The 15,620-nt window shown below is 37.5% G+C and overlaps 1 protein-coding gene across 1 annotated transcript in view; it reads left to right on the forward strand.

Annotated features, from left to right (window-relative positions):
• The window catches only part of LOC115215835 (serine/threonine-protein kinase PLK1), a 147,215-nt gene that overhangs the window by 54,800 nt on the left and 76,795 nt on the right, over positions 1-15,620 (forward strand). Inside the window, exon 2 of the mRNA XM_029785163.2 lies at positions 14,811-14,918. Coding sequence (XP_029641023.1) covers positions 14,811-14,918 — 108 coding nt within the window. The remainder of the gene's footprint in view (positions 1-14,810; positions 14,919-15,620) is intronic.

Consider the following 15,620-nt stretch of genomic DNA (forward strand, 5'->3'; position numbering starts at 1 on the left):
CAACAGACGGCTGATCTCCAACCAACATGGGTTCCGTAATGGAAGGGACTGCCTAACGCAGCTCCTGCATCACTTTGAGGACATTTTGAGAGCTTTGGAGAGGGCTCCAACACCGATGTCATCTACCTTGATTTCAGTAAGGCCTTCGACAGGGTCGATCACAAGATCCTATTGAAAAAACTATCCAACATTGGTGTCTCTGGAAGTTACTGAAATGGATTAAGTGTTTCCTGACAGACAGATCTCAACATGTTGTAGTTGAAGGGGTAAAATCAAGCCCAGCCAAAGTCAGTAGTGGCGTTCCGCAAGGCACTGTGCTGGGCCCACTTCTTTTCATCATTTACATTAATGACATTAATGACATCATCAAGCACAGCAACATAAAAATCTTTGCAGATGACTCCAAGCTACAGAAGGTCATAAATGAGGCGAGTGACCGGACATGCCTTCAGTCAGATCTACTGGCTGTTATCCAATGGGCAGAAAAAAACAATATGCTGCTGAACGAGGATAAATTTGAGCTAATCCACTTTGGAAAAGAGGATGCCCTGAAACTCCCATACTCCCTTCCTTCAGGTGAAACTCTCACGGCGTCCAACAACATCAGAGACTTGGGAGTAATTGTGGACAACAACGTAAGCTGGGCCACTCATATAAACACCAAAGTTGACATGGCCCGCAGAATGTGTTCCTGGATTCTCAGAACTTTCCAGTCGAGAGATATCCACACCATTATCCTTCTCTTCTCCACCTTTGCCCGACCCCACCTTGAATACTGTTGTCCACTGTGGTCTCCCCACACAATACAAGGTATCATAAAAGTCGAAGCACCTCAAAGGGCAATCACAAAAAAGATAGATGGCATGACAGGCCTCGACTATTGGGGTCGACTAGAAAAGCTAAAACTCTATTCTCTCCAACGTCGTCGTGAGCGCTACATCATCTGCATGATGTGGAAAATATTCCATCAGCATTGCCCAAATGATGTTGGCATCACCTTTAAGGTACATCCAAGGCTTGGGCCCCGTGCCATCCGCCCAAAACAAAAATCGCACTCTCATCTCATAACAACAATACGGCACAATTATTTCACCTCAATTGGCCCCGCTCTCTTTAACATTACACCAAAACGCATTAAAACAGAAACTGACCCTATAGGGTTCAAGAAGTCTTTGGACAGATTCCTTCAAGAAATCCCGGATAAACCCCCTACACCCGGATATGTCTCTGTAAACAATAACTCTCTACTTGAGTGGGCCATAGTGCCCAAATTCTGACTTGAAAGACTTCACCAGGTGGTGCTATTAAGTTAGACATGGCCTGGGCCAATAATGGCCGAAACCTATCAAAGTATCAAAGTATATATATATATATATAAATAAATATATATATGTATAAATATATATATATGTATAAATATATATATATATATATATAATATATATATATATATATATATATATATATATTTATATGTATAAATATTTATATATATATAAATAAATATATATGTGTGTATAAATATATATGTATGTATAAATATATATATATATATATATATCTATATATATATATATATATATATATATATATATATATATATGTACATGTATATATATATATTGTATATATATACGAGTGTGTATATATATATATAATATATATACGAGTGTGTGTATGTATATATTATATATATGTACATGTGAACCATGCAACTGTCATGGACACACAAATGCATGTGTTTACGATCCTGAAATAGATACCAAAAAGTTGTCACTGGACATACACGGAAACTATGATGGAGGTGGCGTCTGCCAGAACTGCAAGTATGTAATGGACATTATACAGTTACTCAGTATGTCTTTGTGTGTGTGTGTGGTGTGTGTGTGTGTGCATGTATGCATGTGTATGCATATATAAGCATATATATATGTGTGTGTGTGTATGTTAGAGGTATATATGTGTATGTGAATATAGACATATATATAAAGCGACTATCTCCCTTACACCGGAAGAAATCACTTATTACCTCCCCTTACCTGGAACTCTTCTTTACACTTCTTAACGAAATCATAACACAATGTTTTGAGAAATTTGAAAAGTTAACACAAAACCGGTAATTTCTTCAAAAACTATGTCACTGTATGAGGAAAAAAAAATTTATAACATTCTTCTGACATAATGACTCAAATATATATTTTTTAGCCTTTTAAAACAAGCCTTCTGTAGTTTTTTCACTTTTTACTATTTTCTGTATATATATATTGTTATTATTGTTATTGTTATCATTATTATTATTATTATTATTACTATTATTATTATTACTATTTATTATTATTCTGATCCCTAATCGTCACTCTGTTTACTATTTCAGCCTCGCCTCGTTTTGCATATTCTGTATAATTCATTAGTTATCGTTATAGATATTTAAGATCTCCCTTACAGGGTTGATTGAAATGGCCGCCGATTCTTCGCGGGGTGGCCACTTTCTCTCTTTCCTTCTCTCCCCCTCTTTCACATTGCTTGGACTCCTCTTCCTACTCCTCTACATGGCTATGCATTCTTAAGCTAGTAACCTGCCTCATTCTTGACTTCGAATTCCTTTTGCCGAGTCTGTCCGTAAACGAAGTGATCCCAAGATAAGAAATCTTTGAACTTTAATTCATCCAGTATCTCTACCAGCAATATTTTCATGCAAAATTGTCTGACCTCTAGTTGTTAATCGGTTTATTACTCATCATTATGTGCCGATAATTTCTCTATTTCTCCACCGTCCCCCCTAAATATCCCTTTATTATTATGTGCTGCGATAATTTTTGCCCGTCCAAGTCTTCGCTCTGTCCTCTATCAACCTTCGCGTATTCGCGGCGCGCCCGCCCTACCCACCCCCACCACCAATACCGGATATCTCTATAGTTTTTTACTCCATCTATACCGGATGTCGTTTCTCCCACCACCATTATAGGTGTCTACCCTTCGAACCCCCCTCTTCAATACACTATTTCACCATACATTACCCCTCTCGTGATATCCTACGTTCTACTTGTCTAGAATCTGTCATCGTTTCTCCGAGCACCCCTCCCCACTGGTGCTCCCCTATATTCCTGCACGCCCCCCCCCCCCATAAAAGGCACCATCCGAACGTGGCCGATGCCAGCACCGCCCCGACTGGCTTCTGTGCAGGTGGCACATAAAAAGCACCAACCGACCGTGGCCGATGCCAGACCCCTCTGGCACCTGTGCAGGTGGCACGTAAAAAGCACCCACTACACTCGCGGAGTGGTTGGCGTTAGGAAGGGCATCCAGCTGTGTAGAACACTGCCAGACCAGACTGGAGCCTGGGGCAGCCCCTGGCTCCCCAGACCTCGGTCGAAACCGTCCAACCCGTGCTAGCGCGGAAAACGGACGTTAAACGATGATGATGATGATGATGATATATATATATGATGTTATAAATATATATATATATAATATTAATATATATATATAATATATATAAATAAATATATATATATATATATAATAAATAAATATATATATATATATATATATATATATATATATATATATATATATATGAACGCCATGATAGGTCGTTAGCTCCTACACGCATTTTTTTTCTCTCGTTGTTTTTTTTCTGTGTATCTTTCTGTTGAGGAGCGTAGGCTCGAAACGTAAAAGACTTGTTCTATTTCTATTCTGAGCACCATACTTAATACATTGTTTGTTTGTACTCCACCTGCTTCGTCTTGTGTTTGTTTTTTGTAACCTTCCCGTTATATATATATGTTATAAAGAATATATATATATATTATATATATAATATATATATATATATATATATTATATATATACATACATACCATACATCATACATACATATTATACATACATACATATATATTATATGCATACATACATACATACATACATACATACATACATACATACATATATATATACATACATACATAGAGACATAGATACATATGCATATATATATATAGAGGTATGTTAAAAACAGTTTAGTTTAGCTATGTATGACTTAAAGCACCGTGGGTGTGTAGGACAAATCCATTTCATCAAATATCGATGAGACAGGCTCATCCTATGCACCCATGAGATTTAAAGTGATATGGAGCTGAGTCAAACCGTTATTAAAAAAATATATCTAGCTCCCACCAGATACGTTCTACACTACTTGCTTTCATTTGTGTATGTGTGTGTACGTATGAGTGTGTGTGTGTGTGTGTGTGTACGTATACACATACACATTATGTATATACATACATATATACATATTTATATCTCTTACTCTTTTACTCATTTCAGCCGTGCGGCTGTGGTCATGCTGGAGCACCACCATGGTCTTTCTGACTTCCTCAATCTGGGTGTTCCACAGCCCTTGTCTGTACCTCATGTCGGGCTGTTGGTTCATCCAGCATTGTGGAGAGGAGGATACATAATTCCTTTTTGAAGACATCTACATCCACCTTATGCAAATTTCTTAATTTTTGTGGCAGGGCATTGAAAAGCTGTGGGCCTTTGAACCCTAGACTATTGCAAAACCTTGTCCTGAATTTAGTTGGAGTGGACGGTACCTTTGCAATGGCAGTTCTGGCATTTGTATAACACTCAATCCCAAAGTTAGGTACTAGCCCTTCTAGGATTTTCCATATGTATATTATTGCATATCTTCGCTCCAGGGAGTAGAGCTGGAGTTTTCTCAGCCCATCCCCGTAGCTCATCCACTACACTGTTTCAGTCTTTTTAGTGTAGTGGCATTGGACTGCTTCAAGTTCTGCTGTTAGTTTGGCACTATGTGGTTACCATAACTGGGAACAGTACTCCAGGCGGCCGAGATCAATTGTGGTTCTTAGTCAAAAAACAAAGACCACTCAACTATATGAAAATTGTGAGGGCTTAAAATACAATTTAATAACAGTAATACTAACAAAGAACTGAACTCCACACTCTTCAGGTGGCCACTTTATGGATTTAAATTGAACATCAACCATTTTTGGCATTGTTTCACCTAAATCCTTAACATTTCCCATCCGATTAGTGTACAGCTCTACCTTGAAGGAATCACACCCAGCATCTGTTTGTTAGTATGATTAAACTATATTTTATATATATATATATATATTGCGGGTGTGTGGTAAGAAGCTTGCTTCCCAACCACTTGGTTCCAGGTTCTGTCCCACTGTGTGGCACCTTGGGTAAGTGTCTTCTACTATATCTTTGGGCTAACCAAATCCTTGTGAGTGAATTTGGTAGACGGAAACTGAAAGAAACTCTCTCTCTCTCTCTCCCTTTTTCTCTTTCATTTCTTACTGCACAAATAAGCAACCACTCAATTCTTAGTCAAAAACGAATGGACAAGAAAATGGACAAGAAAAGCCATCATGGTGACCCACGGCATTCTGCCAGCACAGGGAGAGAGAGATTATCAGAAAAGATTCTAGCTTCACCTTAAAGAAATCTTGTGTGTGTCTAATTTTTGTGTACCAAAAAGAAAAAAACAAAACAAAAATGAAACCTGACAATGTTTCCTGTAATATTTGGAAGGAAAAGAATTTTATGTATTCAGAAAGAAATTATGGAAACAAGCATGGAGTGTTTTGTCACATAGTGAAAATATATGACATACCTGTTTTTTTGTTAGGAACGGCTGCTTGACTGTCAATGTATGGTCTATATTTACATATCCATGTATATGTGCATGAGTACATTTATCTGTGTGTGTGAGTATGTATGTGAATATATGTCCGTGTGTGTGTGTGTAAGCATGTATGTGTATATATGTTTGCTTGTGTGTGTGTAAGCATGTATGTATATATATGTATTTGCTTGTGTGTGTGTGTGTGTGCGTGTGTGTGTAATTCCAGGTGGTGACAAGTTCCAAAAGAAACTGTTTGGCCAGGTATATACATGTGTGTGTGTGTTGTATATTTATTTATGCGTATATGATTTTCTTTTGTTCTTTCATTTTTTTCTTGCCTTACATTATAAATTTGCTCTCCCTAAATTTTGTTTACAAGCCACAGGTGAAAGAGAACATTTCTGAGCTCAAATCCCACCTAGGTGAACTTTGCTTACTGTAGAAAAAAGCCTTTGTTATGATTAGATTGTTTTGGACATTGTTTTATCAGTGAGTAGGAAACATGACTGCCAAAGTCCAAACTGGTTTTCCATTATAAAAGTTTTTGCCTGTTTTAGTAATAAAGTGCAGCACCGGTAATTGGGGTGGTGTAAGGCATCAGCGTAATTTCATTTCACATATACTTTTCCATGCTTGCATGGATCGGGTGGAATTTGTTGAGGTAGATCTTATGGCCAGATACCTTCTTCTCACTTGTTTCCAAGCAAGGTGATATTTTCCCCCATAGCTAGACAGGCTTTTCATGGAAGATTGGAAACAAACAACTTTATATGATGATGGTTATCAATTACATCCATCATGTGATGTCTAGAAAAGATACACACAAACTCATACTCGCACATACATTTACATATATGTGTATGTGTGTGTGGATATATATGTATGTATATATGTATATCACCGTGATCACCGTGACTGACCAGACCATCAGATGTTGCTACACATCGCTGGTCACAATGCACTTCACATTGTTTTAGCCTTCGAATGACGTCACCCCGCTGGCTAAGCGAGCAGGCCAACAGAAGAAAGAGTGGTGAAAGAGTACAGCGGGGATCACCACACCCTGCCGGAGCCTCATGAGGCTTTTTAAGTGTTTTCACTCTATAAACACACACAACGCCCAGTCTGGGAATCAAAACCGCGATCCTACGACCTCGAGTCCACTGCCCTAACCACTGGGCCATTGCGCCTCCACATATATGTATGTATATATATGTGTGTGTGTGTGTGTGTATACATATATATAAATATATATATATATATATATATATATATATATGTATATATATATATATATATATCAAATGAAATCAAAAACAGAACACAAAGGATGTCGCGGCACACGTGTTTCAAGCTTTATAAACAACCTATTCTTACATCATACATTATTCTTTCATTTGATACATATACCCTCTCACCTCTGCTACTTGCTGGCGTATACAGGTGCTTACACTTATCAAGTATTCACCCTAAATTTAATATATATATATACACATACACACACACACACACACACATACACACATATACATTCAATGAGTTTCTTTCTGTTTTGTCTACCAAATCCATTCAAAAGTATTGATTAACCCAGGGTTACAGTAGAAGATACTTGCCCAAGATGTCACACTGGGGGACTGAACCCAAGCTCATATGGGTGAGAAGCAAGTTTCTTAACCACACAGCCATGTCTGCACTCTATAAGTAAAACAGGAATAATAAACCACAGCTTAAAATAAGTGTCTGCTAATTTTAAATAATTTTTTTCCTTTTCTTTTTTTGTAAATGATGAGGTGAGGGTCATTTGCAAAATACCGTCTCCTGAACGATGGAGCTGACCGTATAAAGCTTCTGAGCCAACCTTTCTAAAAGCCAAAAATATTGAGCATCAGTATAAAGAAGTTTATAAATACATAAGTGCTTGAGGAGACCTATTGAGTCAAGTACACCAACATCAAAATAAATATCAAATGGAAATTGTTGTTGTGATACCTTTACCGGTGGCATGTAAAAAGCACTGTCCAAATGTGGCCAATGCCAGCACTGCCTTGACTGGCTTCTGTGCCGGTGGCACGTAAAAAGCACCAGATACCAGATTGTGGCCATTGCCAGCCTCCCCTGGCACCTGTGCACCCACTACACTCACGGAGTGGTTGGTGTTAGGAAGGGCATCCAGCTGTAGAAACACTGCCAGATCAGACTGGAGCCCGGTGCAGCCTCCTAGCTTCCCAGACCCCGGTCAAACCGTTCAACCCATGCTATCACGGAAAACGGACGTTAAACAATGATGATGATATAAAATTTGTTCTGTTTGTGTTATTTTGTGTGATTCCCAGCTAGATTTATCTTTTATTTATTTTCTTTCTCTTTTCATATATCTTAGTTACATAAAATAAGTACCAGACACTTTCTTCTTCTAGTAAAAATTTTAGATGTCAACATTTTCCACATTCGTATTTTTTTTTATTAAAAGTTCATACACTACAATATATATATTAAAACATAACACTACAATAGAATTAATGTTGAGAAAGCTCTTTTCTCCAAGCTGCATTGGGTTAGGAGAAGAAGAAGGGGAAGAAGAAAAGAGAAGAAACAGAACTGTAATCAACAGGTTATTTTGTGCTTTCTGAAGATCAGTGAAAAAGAAACACACAGGGATCTTATTGATTTCTTTCTTTCTCTCTCTCTCTCTCTCTCTCTCTCTCTCTCTCTTCCTCTTCCCCTCTCTCTCATTCACTCGCTCAAGTTCTAAGGCAAAGTCCCCTATTCTGCAGGGGTTTTTTTTTAATTATTGAGCGTTTTTTGTTTTGTTTTGTTTTTTCTCCTTTTTGGCTTCAACTATTTGCTTTGGCAGAATCTGATTTAAAAGAAGTGAAATTCTGTGAGACAGAATTATGTAGTCAGTTGGTTAAAGAAGAGTTGAGTGAGAATGAAAGGAAGAGGTGAAATTCACAGAGACCAAAACATTGATTTGAGAAAGAGAGAGAGAGAGACAAAGAGATGGGAGAAAAAGAGACAGAAGTTCAGTGAACAGAGAGAAAGAGAGAGAGAGAAGGAAAGGAGACAAAGGTTCTGTGAAAAACAAGTGACAGAAGTGGAGAGAGAGGTTGCTTGATGCAAATATAGAAGGTTAGATAAAAAGGAGAAGAGAAATGAATAAAAGAGAAAGGTGTTGGATGAGAGAAAAAAACAGTGAGTGAGAGGAATGGAAATAGAGAGACAGAAATGGAGACACTGAGTGATGGTAAGAGGATGGATTGAGAGGAAGATTGAGAAGAGGAGTAGGGGTGGTGGTGCTTCAGAAATGAATATCTCTATGGATGCAGGCATGGCTGTGTGGTTAAAAAGCTTGCTTTTCAACCACGTGGTTTCTGGTTCAGTCCCACTGCTGCATTCCACTTAGGGCAAGTGTCTTCTACTGTAGCTTGGTCCAACCAATGCCTTGATAGAGAGAACCCGTGTGGATGGAGGTCTATCATATATATATATATGTAAATATATGTCACCATTATCATCAGCATTTAACGTCCGTTGTCCATGCTGGCATAGGTTGGGCGGTTTGACTCTGATTGGGCATGGCTTTTTACAGCTGGATGCCCTTCCTAACATCAAGAACTTCGAGAGTGTAATGGGTACTTTTATATGTCACTGGATGGATGCCATTTGCATGACACCGGGGTGCTTTTACGTGCCACCAGAACAAGTGCCAATTTGCATGACACTGAGGTGCTTTTACGTGCCACCAGCACAAGTGCCAATTTGCATGACACTGGCATCTGCCACAATTGCAATTTTGCTCGGTTTGATGGCTCTTCTTCTCAAGCATGACATAATGCCAAAGGTCTTGGTCATTGCCTCCATGAAGCCCAACTCTTGAAAGGAACTCAGCCACTTTGCTTCCATGAGGCCCAACATTCAAAAAGTGTTCTTTCTATGCCACCAGCATGGTAGCCAGTTACCATGACTATGATTCACTTGGCTCAAGCATGGCACCTCACCAAAGGTCTCTGTCTCTAGCCATTGCCTCTGTGAGACCCCAAGTTTAAAGATCATGCTTCACCACCTTGTCCCATGTTTTCCTGGGTCTACCTCTACCACAGGTTCCCTCCACAGCTAGAGATCAACACTTCTTTACACAGGTGTCCTTGCCCATACACATCTCATACCAGTTGTTTCTCTTGCACACACACACATATATACACATATATATATATAAATATACCTGTTTATGTTTGTGTCCCCAGCCTCAGTATGGTGGTTTTTTTGCATCCCTGTAATTTAAGAATTCAGCAAAAAAGACTAATAGAATAAGTACCAGATTTTAAAAAAGAAAATGTACTGGGATTAATTTATTCAAATAAATCCCTCAAGGCAGTGCCCAGCAGGCCACAGCCCAGAGAAACATATAAATGACAAAAAAGAAAAGGTACATCTTATGTACAAAGCATAATATTTGAGTATATTTGAGTCTTTCCTACTTCACCCCTCCTCTGACTCTCTTCTTCCCCTCTCTCTCTCTCTCACACACACACACAACCCATTTATATCCTATATTTTCATTTTCATTAATTCTTTCTCCATCTTTCTCTCTCTCACACACACATACACACTCTTCACATCTCCACTTTATCTCCTCATACCCGCCTCTTCTCCGCGTTCATATCTTCTCCATTACTATCCTATATTCCACATTCGATATGGTATGTGTTCCCTACTTTTTTAATCAGATATATTAACTGTCACTTATGTGGTTATATCTTAGGAGTGTTTTATCGATTTTTATCTCACTGTTTATATCTTGATACTCATCTGCAATAATACCATATATAAATATACATACAGCTGTACTCTTGCATTAGTCTTATTTATAAACATTTGTATACATGTGTGTATAGATACATGTGTGTGTGTGTGTAATTCTATTTTGGAACAGTGAAACTTGAGGCAAATAAAGCTATATATGATTGCATATAAATATTGGGCTAAAACAGCTTTTCTAACAAAAAGGGATTTTTAAACCTAATATAGACAGGTTATTATGTATATATATAAATGTGTGTGTGTGTGTCTGTATGTTTATCATCCCACCAGCACTTGACAACTGGTGTTGGTTTCTTTTCATTATGTCCCAATAACTTAGCAGTTCGGTATAAGAAACCAATAGAATAAGTACCAGACTTTAGCAAAATGTAATTACTGAGGCCATTTTGTTTGATTAACCCTCCAAGGTGATGCCCCAGCATGGCCTCAGTCCAGTGACTGAAACAAGCAAAAGCTAAAAGATATACGGATAGGGCATGGCCAAACGGTTAAGAAGTTTTGTCCAGTATGGCACCTTGGAGCAAATGTCATTTACCATAGTCTCAAGCTCATTCAAGCCTTGTGGGTGAAACTGGGTTGACGGAAGCTGTTTGAGGGGTTTTAGCTGCAATTTAAAGGCTCAGCTTAGTCACACAATGTGTCATGCTGATTCTGTCTTGTGGAATACCCAGCTAATTTAATGAATAGTGGTTCAGTTGATCAAATAAACAAATACTCATCATCCAAGTCAACAGAGAGCCATTTACTTTTATATAAACACTCAAGTTTCTTTTAAACTGTAGTTATTATTATAGTTAACTGTATTGAGAGTTGGTTGTATAATAGTTAGCTGATTAGATACTAACCATCAAGCCATGAAGTGACAGGATCATTAGAGCATGAAATATAATACTTTGCAGTAATTGTTTTGATTCTCTTCGTTGATGGAGACCTCTCAGTGGTAATGCATCCTTCCATGTGGCCCGACCCGAACGCTAGAAATAGCAGCTGCTTTTCCCCTACCTTGACAAAGCGCTCACATGTCCAACTCAGTCAGCTACCCCGATCAAAAAAGGTCCAATCCTCTCCTGCCTGCACGCGCATCACCCCTGCCCTTTCCTCTTCCGGTCATCCCCAAGTTCCGGTCAGCTCCCAGCTGCTGACGTCATCCCACATTCTCATCACTCTTGTGTTCAAATCTTGCTGAAGTCACCTTTGCCTTTCATCCTTTTGGGTAGGACTGGGGTCAAGGAAAAAATACAAAACAATGCAATGGATTGGTAGAACTATCAGAACATTGGACTGAAAATCTTATGGTATTTATTTCAGTTCTTTGCATTCTGAGTTCAAATCCTACCATGATTGATTTAATATGTTGCCTGGTTTAACACTGCCACCTGGCATTGCAATCATTCAGATCAGGCCTCCTGTTTCAGTATACCTTCTTCATTTCCTTCTACTAGTCTTGAACACCCTGTAAAAAGGGTTGTGAGCAATGTCTTCCTGACTAAAGACTTTTTAAAAACTAAAGCAAGAGAAATGTTTGCTTTATTTCCATTTGTTTAACCCTTTTAGCATTTAAAACAGCCAAAAGTACTCTGCCTGTTTTGTGTTCAAACTGGCTAGATCTGGTCTCTCACACCAACCCTACAATATTGTTTTAAAAATTAACAGCTTCCTCATCAAAATCTCATAGCTACAAGATAATGCATGAGTAATTCAAAACAATTTGGATAAAAAAGCATTAATTTTGGTAGAATAATGCGAACACTAAAGGGTTAATATTCTTTTGGTCAAGCCTTGTTTTAGATTATGTTTTAACATGGGAGGGTGTACAGTACATATCAAATGCAGCTCTATTATAGAGTAATGAAATAGAATTAAAAAAATAAAGAAAAATTATGCATTTATTAAAAAACAAATGGCAACTGACTCTAAAGTGAGATTTGAAATACAATCAAGAATGACACCATTTCGTGTATGTAGTCTAATCGACACCATTGGCCCTCCTTACTTGTCAAGTTTTATTTTATTTTATTACTTTTTTATTTTGTGGCATTACATTTTTGTTTTTACATTATATATCCATATGGCAGCTAAAGGAAGGCCTAGAGGGAAATTGAAAAATACATCAAGAGATTGTATATGATAATTGTTTATAAATATCAAGAGGTTTAAAACATAGAATGTTTATTGTTGCTTAAAGTGTTACAACTTTCAGCCTTCTCAAAACTCTGTAGTTTGGGAAACACAGAAGTGACCTTCAGCAAAAATTTAAGTGGCTACTTATGTCTTTATCAATGTTCCTCAATGTTTATAAGTAAGTCCTTGAAGCAAGGAACATAAAAATAAAATATTCTCAAAGTACTTGCACAGAGAAGAGAGAGAGAGAGAGAGAGAGAGAGAGAGAGAGAGAGAGCATGGGTGACAAAGTCGATAGAGTACAGAACAACTGACCTAGAAGTGAGTGGTTCACATCCTGTCACAGACACTGCTTTGTGTGTCTGATTGATTTATATGATTCTCAAGCCCAGCCATACGAATTTGTATCTCAGTTTTAAAAGAACTTGTCACTGTCAACAGTGACAGTATTGTAAAACCAGTGAGTGTTTCATCAGCTTGTAGTGCTGTTTTTCAGTTCTTGTCACAGAAAAGCTCACCTGCTATCCTGTCTGAGGATAGGAAGATTTGTATCTCATCTATTTAATCTATAATATAAATTGGACATGGGCAATCATTGTATTCTTTCTTGTCTTGAGGTTCACACCTAAACGACTTGGTGGATTCACGTGAAAAATGGCACACATGTGGAGACGGGTGCAAAGATTGGAATGTGGTTTGTATTTTTCTCCTAGCCCCCATAGTTACCAAGAAAATCGATTAAAACATTTTCTAATGGAATTCTCCTCTTTCTTCCATCATTAAAACAACCAGTTGCTTAGAAGCTGTCTTCTGACGGCGTGGGGTCAGGAAATATTCATACAACTGGAGGCTCCAATCAAAACAGGGGACGCAAAATGATAAGTTTGAGAAATGCTGTTATAGATTATGCCTAACTGAAAACGATCACAGCCACATCATCCAAACAAACCGAGTGAAACCGGGCTTAGCTGCTAGTAAACTGGAGATAAATACCACTATGGCAAGTTGCAAAAGACTTGTATATAACTGTTAAAGCACTGGTCCCCAAAGTCTTTTGCACTGTGGGGGATCACATGCATAAAAAAACACACTAAAGTGTATAATCTATAATTTAATTATTACAGATATCTAATACATATATAATGCAAAAATACTGAGGACTGCAATAGTTTAATAAAATAGAAATAAAATTTTAAAATTTATTCTTTCTGTGTAGTCTGGTACCAAATGATCCATGAACTGGTACAAGTCTGTGACTTGGTGTTTGGGGATCCCTATTATGTTAAAGGACATACATTTAATTGGGAAATGACTTGCATTTATAACTATTAAAGTGTCATCTGTCATGCTTACATACAGGACCAACATTAAAGGATATTCCAGTTTAAAGAAGTGGATTGGCAGAATTGTTTAAATGTCTCACAGGAATGTTTTGTGGTACTTAATTAAGCCGGGATTTTATAGTCTGAGTTCTTGGATGGTACACTTAACCTGTTGCCTAGTTTAGTAGCAGCACCTAGTCTTTAGGTAGGTACTGTTATCAGAACAAACAGTGATAAGTGAATCAGTAATAAATGAAGGTAGACGTACTCAATTGTATGACATTAATCGTTTTCAAAGCCCTGTAGTAAAATTTAAAAAAAAAAAATATTATAAAATTGTTCCTGCCGTTGTTGTTGTTGTTGTTAATGTTCGTCAATGTAAGTACCATTGTCAGTAGTTCTAAATAAAGCGTGTGGTGTAATTAAGTTTTGAGTGGTTTCTGAGTCTGTGCGTGTGTATGTGTTTAAGAATTGTGTTTGCTTATACATATATGTATATATGTATTTGCATGTATGTGTTTATGAATTATTTGTTGCTTCTTTTGTTTCATTTCCTAACAATTTTCCCCAACATGTCATTAACACATACTGGGTGTACTAAATGACCCTTCGTCAGAAAATCACTATTCATTTTTGAATTACCCAGCTATTATGCAGTCAGTCCATTACATAGCTACATACATAAATTCATGTGTATATATATATATATATATATATATATATATATATATATATATATAACTTTAATTTATAGTTTAATTTATATATATATATATATATATATTAAAGTTTTATATTTTAAAGGAAAGTTCCTTATAAAATTCTTTGCTTATCGATGAAATACTTCAGTTTTGTTATTGTTCTGTTTCCTGTCTTTGCAGGGAGGCTTTGCACAATGTTACGAGTTGATCGATTGCAATACAAATATAGTATACGCTGGAAAGATTATCCCGCATTCACGGATAGCAAAAGGAAATCAAAAACAGAAGGTGAGTGTGCATTTCCTAAATTGTATTGGTAGAATTGTTTGCATTGGCAGCATAAGAAATGTTTTGGCTCATTTGCAAAGTAGAGTGGGGGTAGGGTTTGATTTTTCAACTGTCTTTATGTTTTATATATATACGTTTCTCTCTGCTGTTCAGACAGGATATTGATCAGTAAATTTATTTGTTATGAGGATGCGGTCAGCATCTTAATCCACTAAGCTACATTTGAGCCAACAAAGGGAATTTGTAAACTTGTAAGAGGTCACTCAGCCTTTGATCATTGGCCTATTTGTTTTCTCTCAAGGTTGACCTATGGCCAAACAACATCATGGCTGAATTCTTGCAAAAGTAGTAATCTAAAGAAGAATATTCATGGTCTTCCTAAGATCTACCTATTTCTTTACTACCCCCAGAAGGGACAAACAAGGACAGTCAAACAGATTAAGTCGATTACATCGATCTCAGTGCGTAACTGGTACTTAATTTATCGACCCCAAAAGGATGAAAGGCAAAGTCGACCTTGGCGGAATTTGAACTCAGAACGTAATGGCAGGCGAAATACGGCTACGTATTTCACCCAGCGTACTAACGTTTCTGCCAGCTCGCCTTCCTAAGATCTTCCTGTGTGGTTTAAGAAGCTAGCTTTGTAAACACATGGCTTCAGGTTCCGTTGTATTGTGTGGCACTTTGGGCAAGTATCTTGTC

Source organism: Octopus sinensis, linkage group LG9 (genome assembly GCF_006345805.1).
Source record: "Octopus sinensis linkage group LG9, ASM634580v1, whole genome shotgun sequence".
In the NCBI taxonomy this organism is placed as follows: Eukaryota; Metazoa; Mollusca; class Cephalopoda; order Octopoda; family Octopodidae; genus Octopus; species Octopus sinensis.